Source organism: Gossypium hirsutum, chromosome A06, assembly GCF_007990345.1.
Source record: "Gossypium hirsutum isolate 1008001.06 chromosome A06, Gossypium_hirsutum_v2.1, whole genome shotgun sequence".
Taxonomy (NCBI): Eukaryota; Viridiplantae; Streptophyta; class Magnoliopsida; order Malvales; family Malvaceae; genus Gossypium; species Gossypium hirsutum.
Genome location: NC_053429.1, coordinates 106,245,473 through 106,263,414, shown reverse-complemented (window position 1 = coordinate 106,263,414; position 17,942 = coordinate 106,245,473). Strand labels below are relative to the sequence as shown.

Genomic DNA, 17,942 nt, shown 5'->3' with positions numbered 1-17,942 from the left:
CTAAAAAAATACCAAGTTAGTTCATGATTTTCATATTTAGATATAGGTTTATTAAATAAGTAAAAATTACCAAGTTTAAGTACCTATATATATTAAACCCAATCACAAGTCCCTTCAATCTACCTTGATGTCTTAGAAACCAATAGCATTTGAAGAAATTAACTGGCGCAAGAAGAATAAAAAAATCACCGATGTTGTCTCAGTGCCAAGGGAAAGGGAATGACGGTTATGAGATTTGAATGAAGAAAGGCTCAACCTTCTATCATGTTCCGCTTGGAAAGGGGATTTGTAGGAGATGCTATGGCCAACTGCAACCCATACTTAGCTTTTTCTTGTATCAGCCAAATACAGGCCAAACTTTAACTTCGATGTGCCTCAAATTTAAGCTTTTCGCTAAATTCATTTTATTTTCAAAAAATAAATACACAAAATACATTAGTCACCGGGAACACAAAGATCGATAATAATTATTATGTTCGATGTCAACCACAATAAATGTTCTAATGGTTCTCAATCCTAATCATAAATCAAAACAAAATCTGAACCCATTTTACTAGCTTGATTATGTAAATAACCACAAGTTTTGGCTAATATTTTCTATAGAATCTCTGTTCTCATTTAACAGCATAAATCCTATAGGAAAAAAAGAACCTTAAAAGAATCATAAATCACACTTGTATTGATATGCATACATTCTCATACATTTGTAAACATGGCTAAAGGCTAGAACATTCTACATATTATAAACGTATATGAATGAGACTGCACCCAATGAAATCTCATTGGAGATGTACCTTTACACGTTTTCCAACTTCAACCAAAATAGCTAATAAAAAAAATGAAAGGAAAAGAAAAGGACCTGGATTATTGATGCCATTGACTTTATTACAATTAACTCTTTAAAATCAAACCAAGCAATGATCATTGGATTGGCCTAGCCAATGCAAAGCAGGAATCTGGGTTAACTGACATCAACAGCTCAAGTACAACAATCTCATTAGGAAGTTGGATTTCGAGACGAGGTTCAATTAAACCTGCTTGCAACATTCATAACATGAAAATATTAGCACAAGCCAACAAGCAACAGGGTTAAATTGGGAGTAGTAATACGTGACAAATGTAAGTTCTTACCAGGGGAAAGTTTTTTCCCACCATATAGCTCTTTTGTTAAGGGATTCAAAGCCCACTGATTGACACCCACCCGACTTGTAGGTTGGAACCCAACTATTTTTCCTTCAGTTGATAAAACCACCTAGATGATACCAACCAAAGGGAGACGCAATCAAATTAGAAATATAGGCTTCACTGCCATGGCAAGCTTGATTCCTTTAAATTTCTGATCATATTTATACTCTAACAAGTACCGAACCATGTGAAAGCACTTTAATTGAGATTCAAATCCAGGATTGCAACCAATTTTGCTGTTATAGTTGCCAGCTAAATCAATTTAAAGAGACACCAGATTAAGCGTGTCAAGAACTAAAATCAACTTAAGTTTGCTCCCACTTCACTTTTCTCCCTCTTTTCTTTCTGACACCTAGTATATAGCTAGAAAGAAGGCTTAGCTAAACTAATTAGCTAAAAAGCAGACAAAACATAAAAGCAAAATCTAAACCAAGGAGTTTACCTGATAACCAGCAATATCCTGGACAGATGATTTTATATCAGCATCCATTTTCTCCACATCAACAAAACTAGTTGAATTGTCCTCACTATTAGAATTAGCTTGATGAGGTGCTTTTAGACAGCTTGGTATTTCACCAATCCAGGCACCAATATTGGTTTCTGTTGCTATTTCACCAGGCCAGCCAAAAGCATCCTTAATCTTTTGGATTACCAGTACACAAAATGTCTCCAACTACCAATACTCAATCAAGATCAGTTGATAAATAAAAGCAACTTTTTAAATTAATAAAAAATAATAATAAACCAGAAAAGATAAAAGAGAACAGAACTTCAAAAAGGAACTACGATTAAAGGTTTCAAACATTAGCCTCTAAATTGCTAGGGATGTTCACTTGAATGCATTGTGACCATATTATATACAATCAAGCCACCAGCAAGTTTTAAATTTACTCTTAATCCAAACTTAGTCCATTCTCTTAACTTATTAAACAGGGATGTACCACACAAGCTCAAACATCGCATATTAACGTACAGGCACAGTCCTAGAATGGTTCAGCTGTTCAGGTGCTCCTTGAACAGTATATGGGTCTCTGAAGAAGCTAGCAAGTTCCCTCTTTGCTAGAAGAATCAACAGTAAGAAATGGAAGTATAACATTTTTGAGAGAGTTGGAAATAATTTTCAAGAACATTGTGTTTGCCAAAGAGCTCTAGGTCATGGATAGGATGTGGATTAAATCTTGAGAAATAAAAATTTTCAGGAAATAAGCATTGCTCCTGGCCATCTGAGCTTGGTTAGGCATTGTTGTCGCAAAAGTGCAAACTAATCAGCAAGCAGAACAAGAAACGGGATGTGCCCTGATGGTTGTCTTAAAACTTTCTCTTTATGGCAGTTACTCTTCCTCCAAGTTTCTCCTCTGATGGTTAAGTTTGTTTAGCTACAAATACTTTTTCTTCTTGTTGCTAATATTTCTTCAACAAGATTCCTCTTCAGTCTATAAATGGTGCTCTAGAGTTATATATCAAATTCCTAAATCACATGAATCTTTGGCAGCAAAGAAAATACATGCAACACCACAAGGACAAATAGCATAGAAAATTCCTAGGGAAAACCAGTTTGCCTATTCTAATACTAGCATTAACAGAGCATGGATACAATAATAAATACACAGATATTACTGAAACTGAATTAGTACAAAGCCACAAAGAAACCAGTGTATTCCCACCTTTTCAGCATCTACAGATTGAATTGTTGTAGACTCAATAATTGATGATGGAGACCGAGATTTTCCAAGGTACTTCCCTCCTCTGCCTAGATAAGGAAAACTAAATAGACTGATACTACTGATGGTAATGAGAAGAATTCCACTTGCAATGATGGAAGATATTACTTTCAAGAAAGAAGAGTTCCTCTGTAAGAAATTGAAACAATTAGACAAAGACTAAGAACTTGATTCAATTCAAATACCAATACTTTTATCAGCTAGATCCTTCAAGTTCATAAAAGGCTAAACACCTTGAAAAGAAAAAGACCACAAAATAAGAGAAGAAAACAAAAAAATTTCAAATTAGTCAAATATAGCAAAGAGTTCATGAAATTCTAACAATTACTATTGAATATTCTCCAAGAGATAGTTTCAAACATCCTTGATATGTCTATCCAGTACTGGGTTTAACACTTCTCCAAGCATTATCAATAATCTTACACATACTTCCACAATAAAAAGCATTAAAACTTGTTTAATATTTGCTTAACTGATTTATTAAATTACAAATTATTTACAGTCACCTCCTATCTTAAAATTTCTAAACATCTAACATGCGGAGATCAGCCAATGCGCAAACAAAAGTATGATAAAACCAAACAACAATAAAGCTTCAAATTTTAACAATCAATATGCATTTTGATACCTTTGCTTTGGTCAAGCTGTTGTAATTGGCAACCATGCCACTGTGTAGTTGTTTCTTGGGCAGTGTGTAAACATCTTCATAGTACATATCTAATATATCAGCCAATCCAACCTACAAATTTTTATAAGCTAGCATCAAAAGAGAAGGATAGTATCTGCGAAATAATGCACAGTAATAAGCTAAATACAATAAATAAAGAAAAAGATGAAACACCAAAGGGAAAGAATAAAGTACCATTTGGGAGTGTGTCAAAAGAACTTGCCACCTACTCCCGTTAGATTCTCTCCATCCTTCAAACTTTACATCCTTAAGTGTATTTGCATCTATTTCCAGCCGATAGGCAGGTATATACTCACTTGTCCAAGCACTAAACTCATGACCACCATTCTTTTCCAGCTTAGACTGCAAAGGATGAGTCCACCAATAGTTTTTCTGCCTCAGATCCATAGCATTGAAACTCTCTTTACTGGAATTAAAACTTTCAAGAAGATTCCTGGCATTTTCAACAATATCATCTTCAAACACTTTATGTAAAACAACAGATGAATCTTTTGATACAATCCCTTTTGATTTCCGAAACCAGCGAAAGAAGCTTGAGGGAGTTTTTCCCAATAAATTTTCCAGGAAATGTTTTTCAGTGCTTTGTAAAGCTGAGATGCAAACTACTTCACCGAGCACAGAGATAACCCTTTCTTCTGATGACCGGAGAGTGAAAGAGGCTGGAACCTGCTGTTAGTAAATGCATAACAAGAGAACCGAACCTATCAGTATCAAGTGGAACCTGCAGAAAAAACATTAATTATGGCATTACACGGAAAAATCCGACATACAGATAACAAACTTGAACAGAATCCACAAAAATGAAATACCAGCGGTTATCTAACCTCTCTTGGATTTTCAAGATCTTCCATATCTCTTTCAGTTCCAGGTCGAAACAAAACCAGTTCGAAACTCCAAATCTTTTGCATAACCACTTGCCTAAAAGTCATAGCCAGTATGTTTTTTGCTGATGTTCCGGCAAAAATATCTTCAGAAAATGACTTTTTCAGCTTTTGAGCTTTTTCTTTAACTTTCCTAGCCGGCAAAAACTGTTCCCAAAAAAATTAGATAAATATTTAACGGCTAATTTCCTATTTTGATAAAGGACGGGAATGAACGAACCAATCGTGTAGAAACGGTGGCGCTTTTAGCGGTTGGACCTGGGAAAACGGTTTCAATAACCATAGCGGGGATACCGGAGTCGACGTGCTCGGTGGCGGCTCGGCCTCCATCAGCAGCAGCAGCCGTCAAAGCCTGATCGAAGCTAACGGCCCCAACGAGTGTGAGGCGAGCGAGGTCGTTTTCGTAGGTTCGAACACAAGGGAGCGTGGTTCCATCGGAGTCCGCTATGAATTTTAGGGCTTCCTGTTCGGTGGATGGAGCCGGCTTAGGAGAAGAACGGGAGAGGATAAGGAAGGGAATCTTGGGGTTGCGGAAGGGTAGCTTGGGGAAAGAAGTGAACTTTTGGGGGGAATGAGAGGGGAATTGGATGGAAAATGGACGGGAAAGTGAATGAGTGAAAGCCATTGATGATGAAAGCAGAGGGTTTTAGGGATTTTAGAAGGGTTTTTACTTTTTTTTCCTTTAATTTTTAGTTTTGAACGTTGAGGGCAGGCGCATGTTAGCTAGATGGACACGTGGGTAGACATTGAGCTAAATAGGTTGTAGGGTCTGGACAACTGTTTTCAAGAAAACGGTGTCGTTTAAACAGCCGTGCATTTAACTCTATAAATTAGAAAATCTCAATCCCTCTCTTCTTTCTTCTACTACCTCTGCTTGGAAACGCATCGAAAAGTTAGGGTTTTCGCTCCTTACGATTATCGAGATCGTCCTTTTGTAAGTTCAATTATTCTACTTGATTCTTTATCGATGAGATTCGAGTTATATTGGTTATCATTTTTTTTCTAAATAAAAATTTATTCTTTTTCTTCTCGCTTAGATTAATCTGGTGGATGTTTTGTCGGCCGGATTGATTAGCCTTTGAAATTTGCCTAATTCTTTTTTTTTCTAATATTGCATAACCTTAAGAAGAAAAGAAAATCGAAGAACGAATTTAAATGCTTTTTGAGAAATTTGAGGGGAAAAAATATTGTGTTTTACCGCTTAAACTAAATATTTTTTCCCGAAGGAAGAATGTCTAAAATAATTAGTTAGGGTTTGAATTGAAGAATCTGGTATTCTTTGAGAACTTTTTAAAAAAAAACTTTGTAATTTCAGAAATTTTATGCTTATTTTACTTGTAATTTGAAATGTTGAAGGAATTGAAGTATGGGAAAGAGGAAATCAAGAGCAAAGCCTGCTCCTAAGAAGCGGATGGATAAGCTTGACACTGTGTTCAGCTGCCCCTTTTGTAACCATGGAACCAGTGTTGAGTGCCGCCTGTAAGTACAAACTTCTTATGCTTGTTTTATGAGAAATTGTGCCCATATTGTGACCTAATAACTGAGATAATTTTGAGACAATGCTTCTTTTTCAACTTTCAATGGGTAAACATTGTTATCCATTTTTGTTTTTGATGAAAGATAAAAGGAAAAAGTTGTATTATGTCAATGGCGTTTGTATCATAAGAATTTACGAGAAAATATATGTTCCAGTGATATGAAGAACTTGATTGGCGAAGCCTCTTGCAGAATATGCCAGGAAAGCTTTAGCACTGTTATAACAGGTACTTATGATACCAATACCTTGTGGCTGGTAAAGAACTTCAAATATTTTGCAAGTTGTGATGAAAGCTAAGTTGGCTGCCTTTTTATTGACTCATCCATGTTTCTTTGTTTATGTATTTGCAGCTTTGACTGAACCAATAGACATGTAAGTGCATATCAATGTGATTTTTAGTGTTTGCTCCGTCACCTATCAGTGTGGAGTTTAGTCTTTACCTCACTCTCTTGCTTATATTCTTGTGACTTCTCAGATACAGTGAATGGATTGATGAATGTGAACGTGTTAACAACCTTGAAGAAGAGGACGATGGGGATCAGGATGAAGGTTATGTGCCTAGAAAACGGGTTTCGACATCTGAATGGGACTAGCAGTAGCGATGGATGTTTTAGTACTTACCAAGGCTGTAATTATGTTAGTTTTCTGTGGGGAGTAGTTGTGTGCAAGTATGCATATCTTACAGCATCTTATGGTATGAATAGCCTAAATGATCCATTGTATGCTAAGCAAGAGCTTCGTCAAATGGCTATCAGATACTCGTTTTGTGTTGTTATGTTGATTTAATGCAATTACGTGATCCTATTATGAATGATGCTGCACATGGTTTTACGCAAAGCTATCCGGTTTTATCGTCGAAGAGCTAAAAGATTAACAGCTTGTTTGGTTGGCTGTAATAGCCGACCGGTTCCATGTCCATCCTAAGTGCTACAGGACGTTAGTTTGGTTGGCTGAATGCTATTCAGCAGTATAGCTCATTACAGGACTACTATTCCTCAAAGTTCCTGAATAGTCATCTTTTTACTTCATCATCTGAATAGCTATTCTAAGCAACTCAAAATAGATATTATTCTTTTATTTCCATTTTAACCCAAAATCAAAAGGGAAAAGAAAAAAATTGGTAAGAACAAAAATCATTCAACACATCATCAAGAGAGAAATTTGCAGTAAATTGAAGAGAAACTTTGATTGAGTTAATTCATGGGTCATTGTAGGTGGGTATTCGATTGGTGGTGAATAAAATAGAAAAATAGTAATGAAAGCTACAAATAAGTTGGGTAGATCTGAATTTTTGTGATGAATTCTGGGAAAGCAAAACTAAGAGAGAAAAGAAAAAGAGAATCATATAATTATTTTGGATTGGTCACAACTAAAGTGGCGGTGGAGATAGCGATGATCGTTGTCAGAATCTGGAATTTAATAAAAAGCTTTCTCCAAATAATGAACATTTGAGAAAGAGAATAAATTAAAGAAGGAAAAAGTAAAAAAAACTTATATATTAATTAAAATTTATTATATTTATTTAATATTTTACCATTTTATTGAAGTACTATGAATATACATTTTACATATTGAATAATATAAATATATATTACATATTGAATAATAATTATATTAAAATATGATTAAATTATTTTATTTTTTATTAAATTATATTTAATAATAATTTTATTAAAAAATTAATAACAATAATCATATACTTAAAATAATTTTTATTAAGAGTATTTTGATAATTTTAGCTTTTTTCTTTATGCAATTATAAATCTATTTTCTTCAATCAAACACAAGAATACAATTATAATTTTATTTTATCTCATTCAACTAAACAATTGAATTAGTTATTACAGTTTTATTCTATCATAATTTTATTTTATTACAGCTCTATTCTATTCAAATAAACTAAAAGTAATGTAAAAAGATTTTCACAGTAACAAGTAACATTGACATTAATATTATTTTTATAAATACCGTATCGTTCTTGCCAAATTTAAAATAATTTATAAGTTTCCAAACATAGATGAAGTGATAATGACTTTAGATAGTGCGGATTTAGATATTTATTAAAGTAAATTGAATTTTTTAGATTTGTATATTTTAATTATTATCTGTAGTTCATTTAGATATTAATTAGGGTACTTTGTATCTTAATTCATTTTATTTTTCTCGAATGAACTTAGATGATGAATATTCAGTATGAATTCAGATTATGGATAGTTAATTTCATTTTATATGTTAAATAATTTAACTAATTTTGATTTGTACAACTATTTTTAAATTTAATTTAAATAGTAAAGGAATTTAGATTTAAAACAAATATTTGGATTTAAATTTAAAAATTTATTTAATTGGATGAAATGTGGATGTGGTTTTCCAATTGATTTAAAGTTTATTTAAATTATTATTTATTTGTATCTAGGTATTAATTTATTCATAATAAAGAAAATGTCTATTTCACGATTTGGCTCTTAAATTATATTTTTTTCTTATTTTGGTACTCAAAAAAAACTTTTTTTTGCCCAAAAGTGGTACTTAAATTACATTCACTTCTCAAATTAGTACCTAAAGTATATCTCTGCTATATTTTTAATCCATTTTTTTGTAGAGTTAAAAAAAAATCTTATTTGTGTTTAGTGTGTTAACTTATTCATAATAATAATAAAAAGACTTAATTAACAATTTGGCCTCTAAAATATACCCTTTTCTTCTTTTTGGTATCTAAACTTTTTTTGTCCAAATTGCTACCTAAAGCACACACATACCTTATTATTTTTAGTCCATTTTTTATAGCCGTTAAAAAAAAAATCTTGTAGCCCATCACAAAGTACCATGTGATGTTTTTTATCGTAAAAGCCAAATATTTTCTTTAATTATATGTGTTTATACATTAAAAAGTATAAAAATAGAAATAAATATATAAAAGTTTAGAAATATATATATTATCTAGAAAATATATAAATTATAAAAAAATTTAAAAATAAAATTTACAAATAATGGAAAAGGAATGAGTTGAAATTAAAAATATTATTACAAAAACAGTAAAAAATTGTGAAAAATATAAAAATAATAAAAAATATATTTTTATAAAATTCTAAAATATATAACCCTAAAATGTATTTAAATTTCAAGATTACTTGAAATTTAATTACTTTTATTTTAAATTTTTTATAAAAATTTTAAATTTTTATATATTATTTTGAATTTTTAAAATTTAAAATTATATATTTAAGAATTTTATTAAAAAATTATTTTTCAACTTTTTTAAAATTTATATATTATATATGTTTTGTTTAAAATTTTAATCAATATAATATTAAAAAAGGACACATGTCGTGTTCTAATAGCGTCACATGGTCGGTCAATGCCCGATTAACGATCGGTCAACTTCGGTTAAAGGTTGGTCAACGTCAAGTGTTTTTTAATATTTAAATATTTAATATTATAATTTTCTATTTTTTAAAATCTAAATTTAATGTTTTTATTTTAAATAAACCTTATTGCCAGGTGGCATTTTTTCATTAGTCAAAACATGTCATGTGGTGCTTTTCAGTCACCCAACAGATTTCACATAACGTCCGTTACAAAATGAACCAAAAATAGAGGAAATTGATATTTTAGGTACCAAATTGGGACAAAAAAAAGTACCAAAATGAAAATATGGGTGTCCTTTAGGGGCTAAATCGTGAGTTAAGCCTAAAAAACAAAATTGTTGGAAGTTCTCTTATTCAAAGTAAGTAAATGTTTATATATATATTTAAAATATTTTAAAATTGTTATGAATATTTTATTAAGTGGATGCCCATCAAGATCCAAATAAGTTTTGATGTAGTTTAAATTATTATAGTTATTAGAAGTAGATCTCTACTTTATTTATAATTCTTATGCCTATAAATAGAGACTTCAGAGAAGCTTTGTAAATATTCCCATTGATCAATAAAATACGCTCCCTCTTTGCTTTCTCATTCTTTTGTTCTTTATTTTCTGTCCTTTTATTTTATAACATGTTATCAACACCATTCTCTTTTAATTGTTTTTCTCCGTGAGTCACAAAAATATCCCAAAATTTACTATTGTCGATTGTCTCCTAGAGCTACTGCTATTTTAATTGAGGCCTGCTCACTATGAGTAATCATTAGAGCCTTTAACCACTCAGGTACACATAAATCTCTAAACTTTTTTATGCCCTTTTATGCAAAAAAAAATTATATAATCCTTACGTGGTATGTTTTTCTCCTTTGTTGATTGATTTTTGGTAAAATTATTTTATAAAAAATATTATTACTTTAAGGTTTCTTTTAAACTAAGATTCTTTTATTAAATTATAATATGCATGATATTTAGATGTTTAAAGATTTGATTATTAAATTATTGTCATTAAATATTCTTATAATTTGATTAAAATTATGGTGGAAAGTGTTATTAACCTACCATAGTTGATTAAAGGGAATTTCGATAGGATCTACTGAGTCTTATTAACTTGCTAATGTTGAATGATTGTATTATATCTTTTAAATTGAATGTATAAATATTTGATTAGAAGCTTCATAAGATTTTATAACATATATGTGGTATTGAAATTTGGTACAATGTGTATCAAATAATTTTTAAGCATTGTACACGAAAATTTTGATTTTGTTTATTAAATAATTTTTTTTTACTCTTACATTATAAATGTTATTATGAAAACAAAGTTGTTTTACTACTTGTAATAGTACTTGTGATAATAGGCAATGTGATAATAATGATGTTAAAGAATCTCAGGTGTATTTTACTATGATTTATTTATTATATCATGTTTATTATAATTGGAGACTAATCATGACAGCATGAATAGATATATTCTAATTTAAAATCCACGCATGTTTTGCGATGGTGATTATGAAATAAAGAATCAATTGAGTTGTTTAGAAGTCTGTCTTACTAGATTTGTTACGTTCCTTAAAGTGAATGTAAATATAAAGAAAATAAGAGATATAATCACAGACCACTAAAAGTAGGAACATAGTAATAAATAAGAGAACAATGAGAGTTCTCAAGATATCTCTTCAAAGGGTAAAGATAACTTATGTTATCAATGTAATATGAAAGATTATTGGCCACATATGTGGCATATGCCCAAATATTTTGTTTCTGTTAATATAATTTGAAGAAAGATATGAGAATGTAGTAATGAATTCTATCATTACAGATAGAAAATATGTAATGCCTCAAAATACTTGTATAGGTATCTGTAGTAATTTGACACAAATTTGTATCTGCTTCAGTGGTTAAATGTTCTGGGAAGTGTCTAAGAGGTCCCAAGTTCAGGCATTAGCTTGGGTAAATTTTGGTATTTTAATGAATAAAGCCTGAACTTGGTGCATTAGGCTTATATTTTATTGTTTGTAAAATATGTAAGAATAGGCCTACTGGTCTGGTGGTTAAGTGGAGTGCTGGAGTGTTAGAGGTCTTGTGTTCGATTCCCTGCGTCGGCTTTATTTTTGTGCGGTTACGAGGAAGAGTTTCAGTTGGATCAGAAATCTGAGTAGTGGGTTGTTAGAGGAGAGAATTGAGGAGAAAAAGATTGGGGGTTAAAAGTTTTAGGGAATACTGTTTTCTTTTTGAAAAATTCAGCTACGCCTTCTCCCTTTCCTCTCCTTTTGCTGCCGAAATTCCCTTACTTTCTCTCCTATTTCGGCTATTCTTTCTTTCTGCCTTTCAATCGTTCTGTATTCACTGTTAGGGGTGTGTGTGGTAAGTTTTCGTTTCACTAAACTTGAATGTTACTTTGAGTAAGTATCTAAAAGTGTGTTTTGGTTGCTGTTTAGGGGTTACTCGTGAGGCTGGTATTAATGCTTTGTCAGCTTGAATTGGAGTCGTACACGTTTGGTAGCAGTAAGTCGGTTCTACGATTTTAGGATTGGTTGTAAACTCGTTTTGGATTCTAAAAAGTTGGAATACTCTAATTATAGGTTTTGGTGGTCTCGGGATAGCGATTACAGCGAAATTGAACCAGGTGTGTACCCGAAAACGCAGAAAAAGAGTAGCGACGAAAGTCAAAAAAACGAAACATCGACACCACACGGGCGTGTGGTCACCTGTGTGGTAGGTCATGTAGAATTACACGGCCATGTGGTCGACGAACTAGGTCGTGCGCGCGTGACACAGACGCATGACACTGTCTTGTAATGGCCGACGAGGCCGTGTGCGAGACACGGGCTAGACCAATTAGGTCGTATGGGCCACACGGGCATGTGGGGCCACACGGGTGTGTGGGATTCTGGACCAAGCTGTGTAATCCACACGACCTAGGTCAATTTAGGCCGTATGGGCCTACATGGGTAGGCCATATGGGCGTGTGAGCCCATTTTTCTGGAATAATCTGTAGGGTTGTACAGGTCACTCAAGTCGACTGTGACCTACCGTAAGGTCGGTAAGCATTACTTGGACCCTTGATTCCGTGATCTGATTATGTGATGTATGTACATGTTACTCTTAGCATGTGTATCTGATTGATTATATGATCTGTTAAATTGCATTATAGCATGATATATTTGTATGACGCATTGCATCAGGGTTGGGTTGGTGTTATGATGGAGGAAGTATTATGAAAGGCTCTCAAGCCTGTTATCTGGCAGCTTAGCCACAATTATCTGATTATGTGCCACATTTTGGTACAACACGGTGTGTTGAGATGGGTGGGTCGATTTTATCCTTACATGGTGTGTTGGGTTGGATGGAGTTGGTGTGCAGGACTGGTGGGCATGGTTCTGTTATTCTGCTCTGTTATGCATGTTATATCTGAGATTGGCTAAGGCCCAGTTCGTATCTGATTTTGTGTTTGAGTGGACTAAGGTTCACACTGATTCTGTAAAGGGCTCAGGCCCGAATTATCTGTTATTTGGATATATGACTGACTTCTGCTACTATGTGTATTTTCTGTGGGGATTACACACTGAGTTTGCAAAAACTCACCCTTTTCTATTTAATCTGTGTAGGTAATCCCCAGACTTGATGGATCAGTGCAGCGGAGGGCTCAACGGTGACCACCACTATCTAATTACTTATTTTCAGTTTTTGGTGGTTACATCGCATATTTCTTGTTGGTATTTTATTTATGATGGACTTTGGGGCTGTTTGGTTTTAATTTGGGGTTTTAAACTGTTGATTATGGAATTATAAACTGCAATTTAACTAAGTATAGCTTTCCTAAAATAAACTGAGATTTTACGTAAAAGAAACAGTTTCCAAAAATTATTTAGGTTTCAAAAGCTTCCGCATAAAAGAAATGTTTTAAAGAAAATCAATTAGTCCACGTTTTCCCGAACTAAGTAAAAGATAATAACTGGAAAGGTTCAAGGTCAGGGTGTTTCCAAAAACACTCTCATGTGACATCGCCAGATTCGGCCATAACGTCCAGGTCAGGTTTGGGGTGTTATAAAATATTTATCTTATTCGGTACTGAAACAAACAAATATTATTCCAATATTTGATAGTACAAAATTAGTTGAAAGCTCCAGAAGAGCTAATATATTAATATCTTGTGATGGTTAATCCACTGGTTTTAAAAAATATTTGTAATGGATCTTATATTGAGATTGTAAATGAGGAAAAATTGTATTTCATATGAATAAAAAGAGGATTGGATTATTGATTTATATTTATTACTCTTGTTATAAATTGAATTGATCGTGACTATTTTTGTAATATTCTTTTTTCATCATGCCCTTTAAGGAGTTGAAAACGAAATATTTGACTGTGAAAAATCTACTTATGGGCAATTGTTAAACTAAGGCTTATTGGATAATATGTTTTGATATAAAAAATTAAGTGTTTTTCAATAAAAGTAAAGTTGAGTAATTTGATAAAATCAAGTTGAAATGATTTCCATTAAGGCAAACATTTTCAAATATGTTTTAATCATTTTCAAACAAGTTAGAATTGCTCTAGAACAAAAAGTGTCGATACTTTTTCTTTATCTAAGTATCGATATTTTACAAGATATCGACACCCCACTGATAATCGATACCAAATTGACATTCTGTTTCTTTCAAACCCTAGTAGGTATCAATCTGGTATCGATACTTTTCTTAAGGTATCGATATATTTCCTAAGGTATCGATATTCCTGCTCCAACGGTCACTGAAATCTACATTAATTACAAAAATTATCGATACCCTTTTAGTAGGTATCGATACTCATTGCTGCAGGTGCAGTTAATGACCTGGTATTTCATCCCCAATCACTATATTTACTTCCACAACAACCATAACAGTTGGAAATCAATTAGAAGGTATAAATACCATCTTTCAAAGGTCTAGCAACAAGAAGAGTAATGTGCAAAGCTTAAAGATGGATCAAAACAATCTAGAGCTTAACTCTTTCATACATTTTCTTGTAGACACTTGTGAGTTTTCATTGTATTCATTTAGCTCAAGTGTTCTTCTTTGTATTTGTGCTTAATTAGCAAACATCCTGATCTTGTGAGAATTGTTTTCTTTGTTTACTCATTTGTATCTCTTTTGAGAGAGAGTTTATTATTAAGGTTTGGGTAGAAACCTTAAGGGAATTGTATCTTAAGATTTTTGGGTATAAGTGTTAAGAGAGATTGTATGGTTAAACCTTGTCTTGAAAGGTTGTCAAATTAGTGATTTGGGAAAATCTGTAGTTGTGGAAAGCTAAGGTAGTGAAGTAGGCAGTTGGGGCTGAACCACTATAAATCCTTGTGTTCTTTTTTGCACAATTTTTGTTGCTTCCATCACAACTTTTCAAAGGTTGATTCAACCTCCCTATCATCAATCTCGAGTTGACCCTTTCAAGCTGACAATTGGTGTCAGAGCTAGTCTTTAAAGACGATTTAACAACCAAGAGAAGATCCTCGAAGAAGCTCAAATGACTATCGACTCATTCTACAAAATGACGTGCACTTTCAAGCCAAATTCCACCATATTGGGAGAAGGACATTCCATAACAAGGCCTCCTCTATTTAATGTCTCCAACTTCTCACATTGGAGAACAAGAATGAAACTATTGATCCAAGCCAATGGCTATGAAGTTTGGAGGATAATTACAAATGGGCCATTCATTCCAATGAAGAGGGTCGAAAGTGTTATTGTCCTAAAGTAATAGAGTGAAGGAGATAACAATGATATCAAAAAGATACAGTTAAATACAAAAGCTATGCACACTCTATTTTGTGCTCTTGGTGCAAATGAGTACAATAGAGTCTCCTTGTACAACAATGCCAAAGAAATATAAGACAAGCTTGAAGTCACCCATGAAGAGACAAGTAGAGTTAAGGAGTCCATGATATGTCTTCTCACCCTTGATTATGAGTTGTTTAAAGAAAAATCGGAATAAGGAATCGAGGAGATATCCAATCACTTCAGCCAAATCATTAATGGTCTCAAATCCCTTGGAAAGATCTATCCCAACAAAGAGATGGTAAAGAAGATGTTCAGTAGTCTCCCAACGTCTTGAAAAGCTAAAGTGACGGCAATAGAAGAATCAAATGACCTCAAATCACTCTTCCTTGATGAGCTTATCGATTCTTTGCTTACACATGATATGAGACTTAATAAAGGGAGTGAAGAAGAAAGAATTATGAAGAAAAATGTTGGTAAAGCTCTAAAATCCACCACTAATAACGATAATTAATCAAGTGAAGAGGTGAATGAAGATAAAGAGACGAAGATGTTTGCTAGAAGATTCAAAAGATTCATAAGGTCCAACAAAGGAAGAGAATTTCAAAAAAATGAAGGACTTAAGCTTAAATTGTAACAGCCCATTTTTAGTCAATTCAGAACAGTGGTTTCAGGACCACAAATCTGATGTCAAAATATTTATTTTATTATCATTTTAATGTCTACAGCACGATAGGATGATTGTGTGAAATCTTCGTTAAGAAATTTTATTGTTTGAATGTTTAATTTAATAAAAATGACTAAATCGCATAAAGTGTAAAACTTGTGTTCTATTAGCTAAAGGTATCTAATAGCTATGGAATATTAAAGTAAAGGTCCTTAAGTGGTAATTAGCCCATTTATAAAGTTAGTGGACAAAGATGGACATCTTTTAATGGCTTGAAAGGTTATTTGATTAAGGTTAAATAAGTAAATTAGTTATAAATTAATATTAAGTAAAATAAAACCAAAATTTTACTTTGTCCATCTTCCTCTTAACTGAAATTAGATCTAAAGAAACACCATAGATAGAGCTTCAAGGTTCGGCCAACATCCTTTATGCATGTAAGTGATTTTTGTCCCGTTTTTAATGATTTCTATGTTTTTGAGATCGTTGTAACTTAATCTAGCTAGCCTAGGGACTAATTTGCAAAAATTTTAAAGGTTTAGGGTTTTTTTATTTATGAAATAGCATGTGTTTTGGTGCTTAATGGTAGAAAATGTATGCTTGTTGTTAGATAAACAACATTTGAAAATTGATTTTTGACAAAATTGTCAATTAGGGATTGAATTGAGAAATGTTGAAATTTTGTGGTTAAATTGTGAAATAAATGAAAAATATGGGTTGCTAGGGACTTATTTGAAATTTGGCTAGCATGGGGTATAGATTAAATTTCATGAATTTTTATTTTTATGAGATAAGGACTAAATTGTAAAAATGTTGAAATATTAGGGGCAAAAGTGTGAAGTTGCTAGAAAGTATATTTTGGGCTAAATTGAATTGATTGATGATTAAATAAGCTAAATTTGATATTATATAGATCAAGAAAAGTGAAATTCAGATTTAGATCGGGGGAAAAACAAGGTGTTGGATTAGTCGATCTACTTTGTTGTTTTTACATTAGAGGTAAGTTCGTTTGTAATAAGCATTGTTATATTTATGTTTTAAATGCTTTGATATTGCATAAATTGTGAATACAACCTTGCGGGTATGTTTGACGACGATTCGACTACAAGAAATCCCGGTTGAACCATAGGAATAGATTAGGATACGAATAACATGTCATTAGGGATTATGTGATTTGGGTGCTGGTCCGTATGTCCTACCAGTGGCTGAGTTATCTGGCTTGTGTTACGGATGCTCATCAGCTTGTGTGAGCAGCACCGTGTAGCTTTGTCATGACTGTCAGCTTGTGTGAGCAAACTCATTGATAGCTCGAGACTAAGCATTATATGTTATACAAGATTGAGATAGCTTCGGCTATGTATGAGACACTTAGGGTGCGAGTTTCCCGTGTATCCGATAGTATTCCAAATGGTTCAATTGGTATATCAAAGACATGGATAAGCATGAGACTAGTAATATAACACCGCTAACCCGTATCCATCGTCGGAGAAGGGTTACGAGGCATTACCTATCGTAAAACAAATTAAACAGACATTCATTTCAATACTAATCATCTAATAAAATTTTAAACCAATCTAACATGCTTCGATTCTATAATTCATACAATTTTCAAATTAATATTCAATCATTATAGCCAAGGAATTGTGGCAGTCGAATGCTTAACTTATAACCAAGTACATTTCATATCATATACCAATCTTATATTAAGACATCCACTCATATAAATATAATTCACTTACGTACCTTTTGAAAACACTATTTATAAATATGCACTTGCTCACTATTTACGAAGTCAAGCCAAACCACATATATAAGGCATATTTTAAACACAAACATTTAACTTAACAACTTAACCTTTAATAACCAAATCACGAACAAACATATCATAAGCATATAAAGGTAAATTTTACCTATTGTTATCCAAATATACACACCCCTTTACCATTTCCAAAATACATATGCGTAGCCAATCTTTTAACTATATATTCGGTCATAAAATTTATTCTTCAATAATTCAACCAATTACACAATTTAACTCAAAACTAATTGTACCATTTATAACTATACCTAAATGATCATCAAATAAATTACAAAACATATTCATACTTTAACATTTCAAACCGTACCTTAACAAACAATATGCA

The 17,942-nt window shown here is 32.5% G+C and overlaps 2 protein-coding genes across 3 annotated transcripts; one reads left to right on the top strand and one right to left on the bottom strand.

Moving 5' to 3' along the window:
* Positions 1-652: 652 nt before the first annotated feature.
* On the bottom strand, positions 653-5,200 carry LOC107963350 (uncharacterized). 2 transcript variants are annotated; one of them, XM_041115878.1, is made up of 8 exons: positions 4,696-5,200; positions 4,419-4,622; positions 3,769-4,263; positions 3,535-3,645; positions 2,850-3,035; positions 1,628-1,858; positions 1,132-1,252; positions 653-1,034 (listed from the first exon to the last, which is right to left on the bottom strand). In XM_041115878.1, exons 1-8 carry the CDS (start codon positions 5,098-5,100, stop codon positions 922-924), a joined length of 1,866 nt encoding a protein of 621 aa, XP_040971812.1. In that variant the 5' UTR covers positions 5,101-5,200; the 3' UTR covers positions 653-921. The 2 variants fall into 2 exon arrangements, with proteins under 2 accessions (XP_040971812.1, XP_040971813.1); XM_041115879.1 differs by having other exon boundaries at positions 3,769-4,260; positions 4,696-5,189.
* A 65-nt stretch (positions 5,201-5,265) lies between these two features.
* LOC107962965 (transcription elongation factor 1 homolog) lies at positions 5,266-6,823 on the top strand. The gene is made up of 5 exons (XM_016899550.2): positions 5,266-5,409; positions 5,832-5,954; positions 6,168-6,238; positions 6,363-6,384; positions 6,488-6,823. The coding sequence occupies exons 2-5, from the start codon at positions 5,842-5,844 to the stop codon at positions 6,603-6,605; spliced, it is 324 nt and encodes a 107-aa protein (XP_016755039.1). The 5' UTR covers positions 5,266-5,409; positions 5,832-5,841; the 3' UTR covers positions 6,606-6,823.
* Positions 6,824-17,942: the final 11,119 nt, after the last annotated feature.

Bases quoted from the DNA above. Each gene is read 5' to 3' on its own strand.
- LOC107963350 (XM_041115878.1), bottom strand. From the start codon at position 5,100: ATGGCTTTCACTCATTCACTTTCCCGTCCATTTTCCATCCAATTCCCC. The intron at 3,646-3,768 runs GTACTTTATTCT...AAAAATTTGTAG, and splicing joins TTTTGACACACTCCCAAATG to GTTGGATTGGCTGATATATT. The intron at 1,859-2,849 runs GTGGGAATACAC...GAGTATTGGTAG, and splicing joins AATCTGTAGATGCTGAAAAG to TTGGAGACATTTTGTGTACT.
- LOC107962965 (XM_016899550.2), top strand. From the start codon at position 5,842: ATGGGAAAGAGGAAATCAAGAGCAAAGCCTGCTCCTAAGAAGCGGATG. The intron at 5,955-6,167 runs GTAAGTACAAAC...TATATGTTCCAG, and splicing joins ACCAGTGTTGAGTGCCGCCT to TGATATGAAGAACTTGATTG. The intron at 6,239-6,362 runs GTACTTATGATA...ATGTATTTGCAG, and splicing joins CTTTAGCACTGTTATAACAG to CTTTGACTGAACCAATAGAC.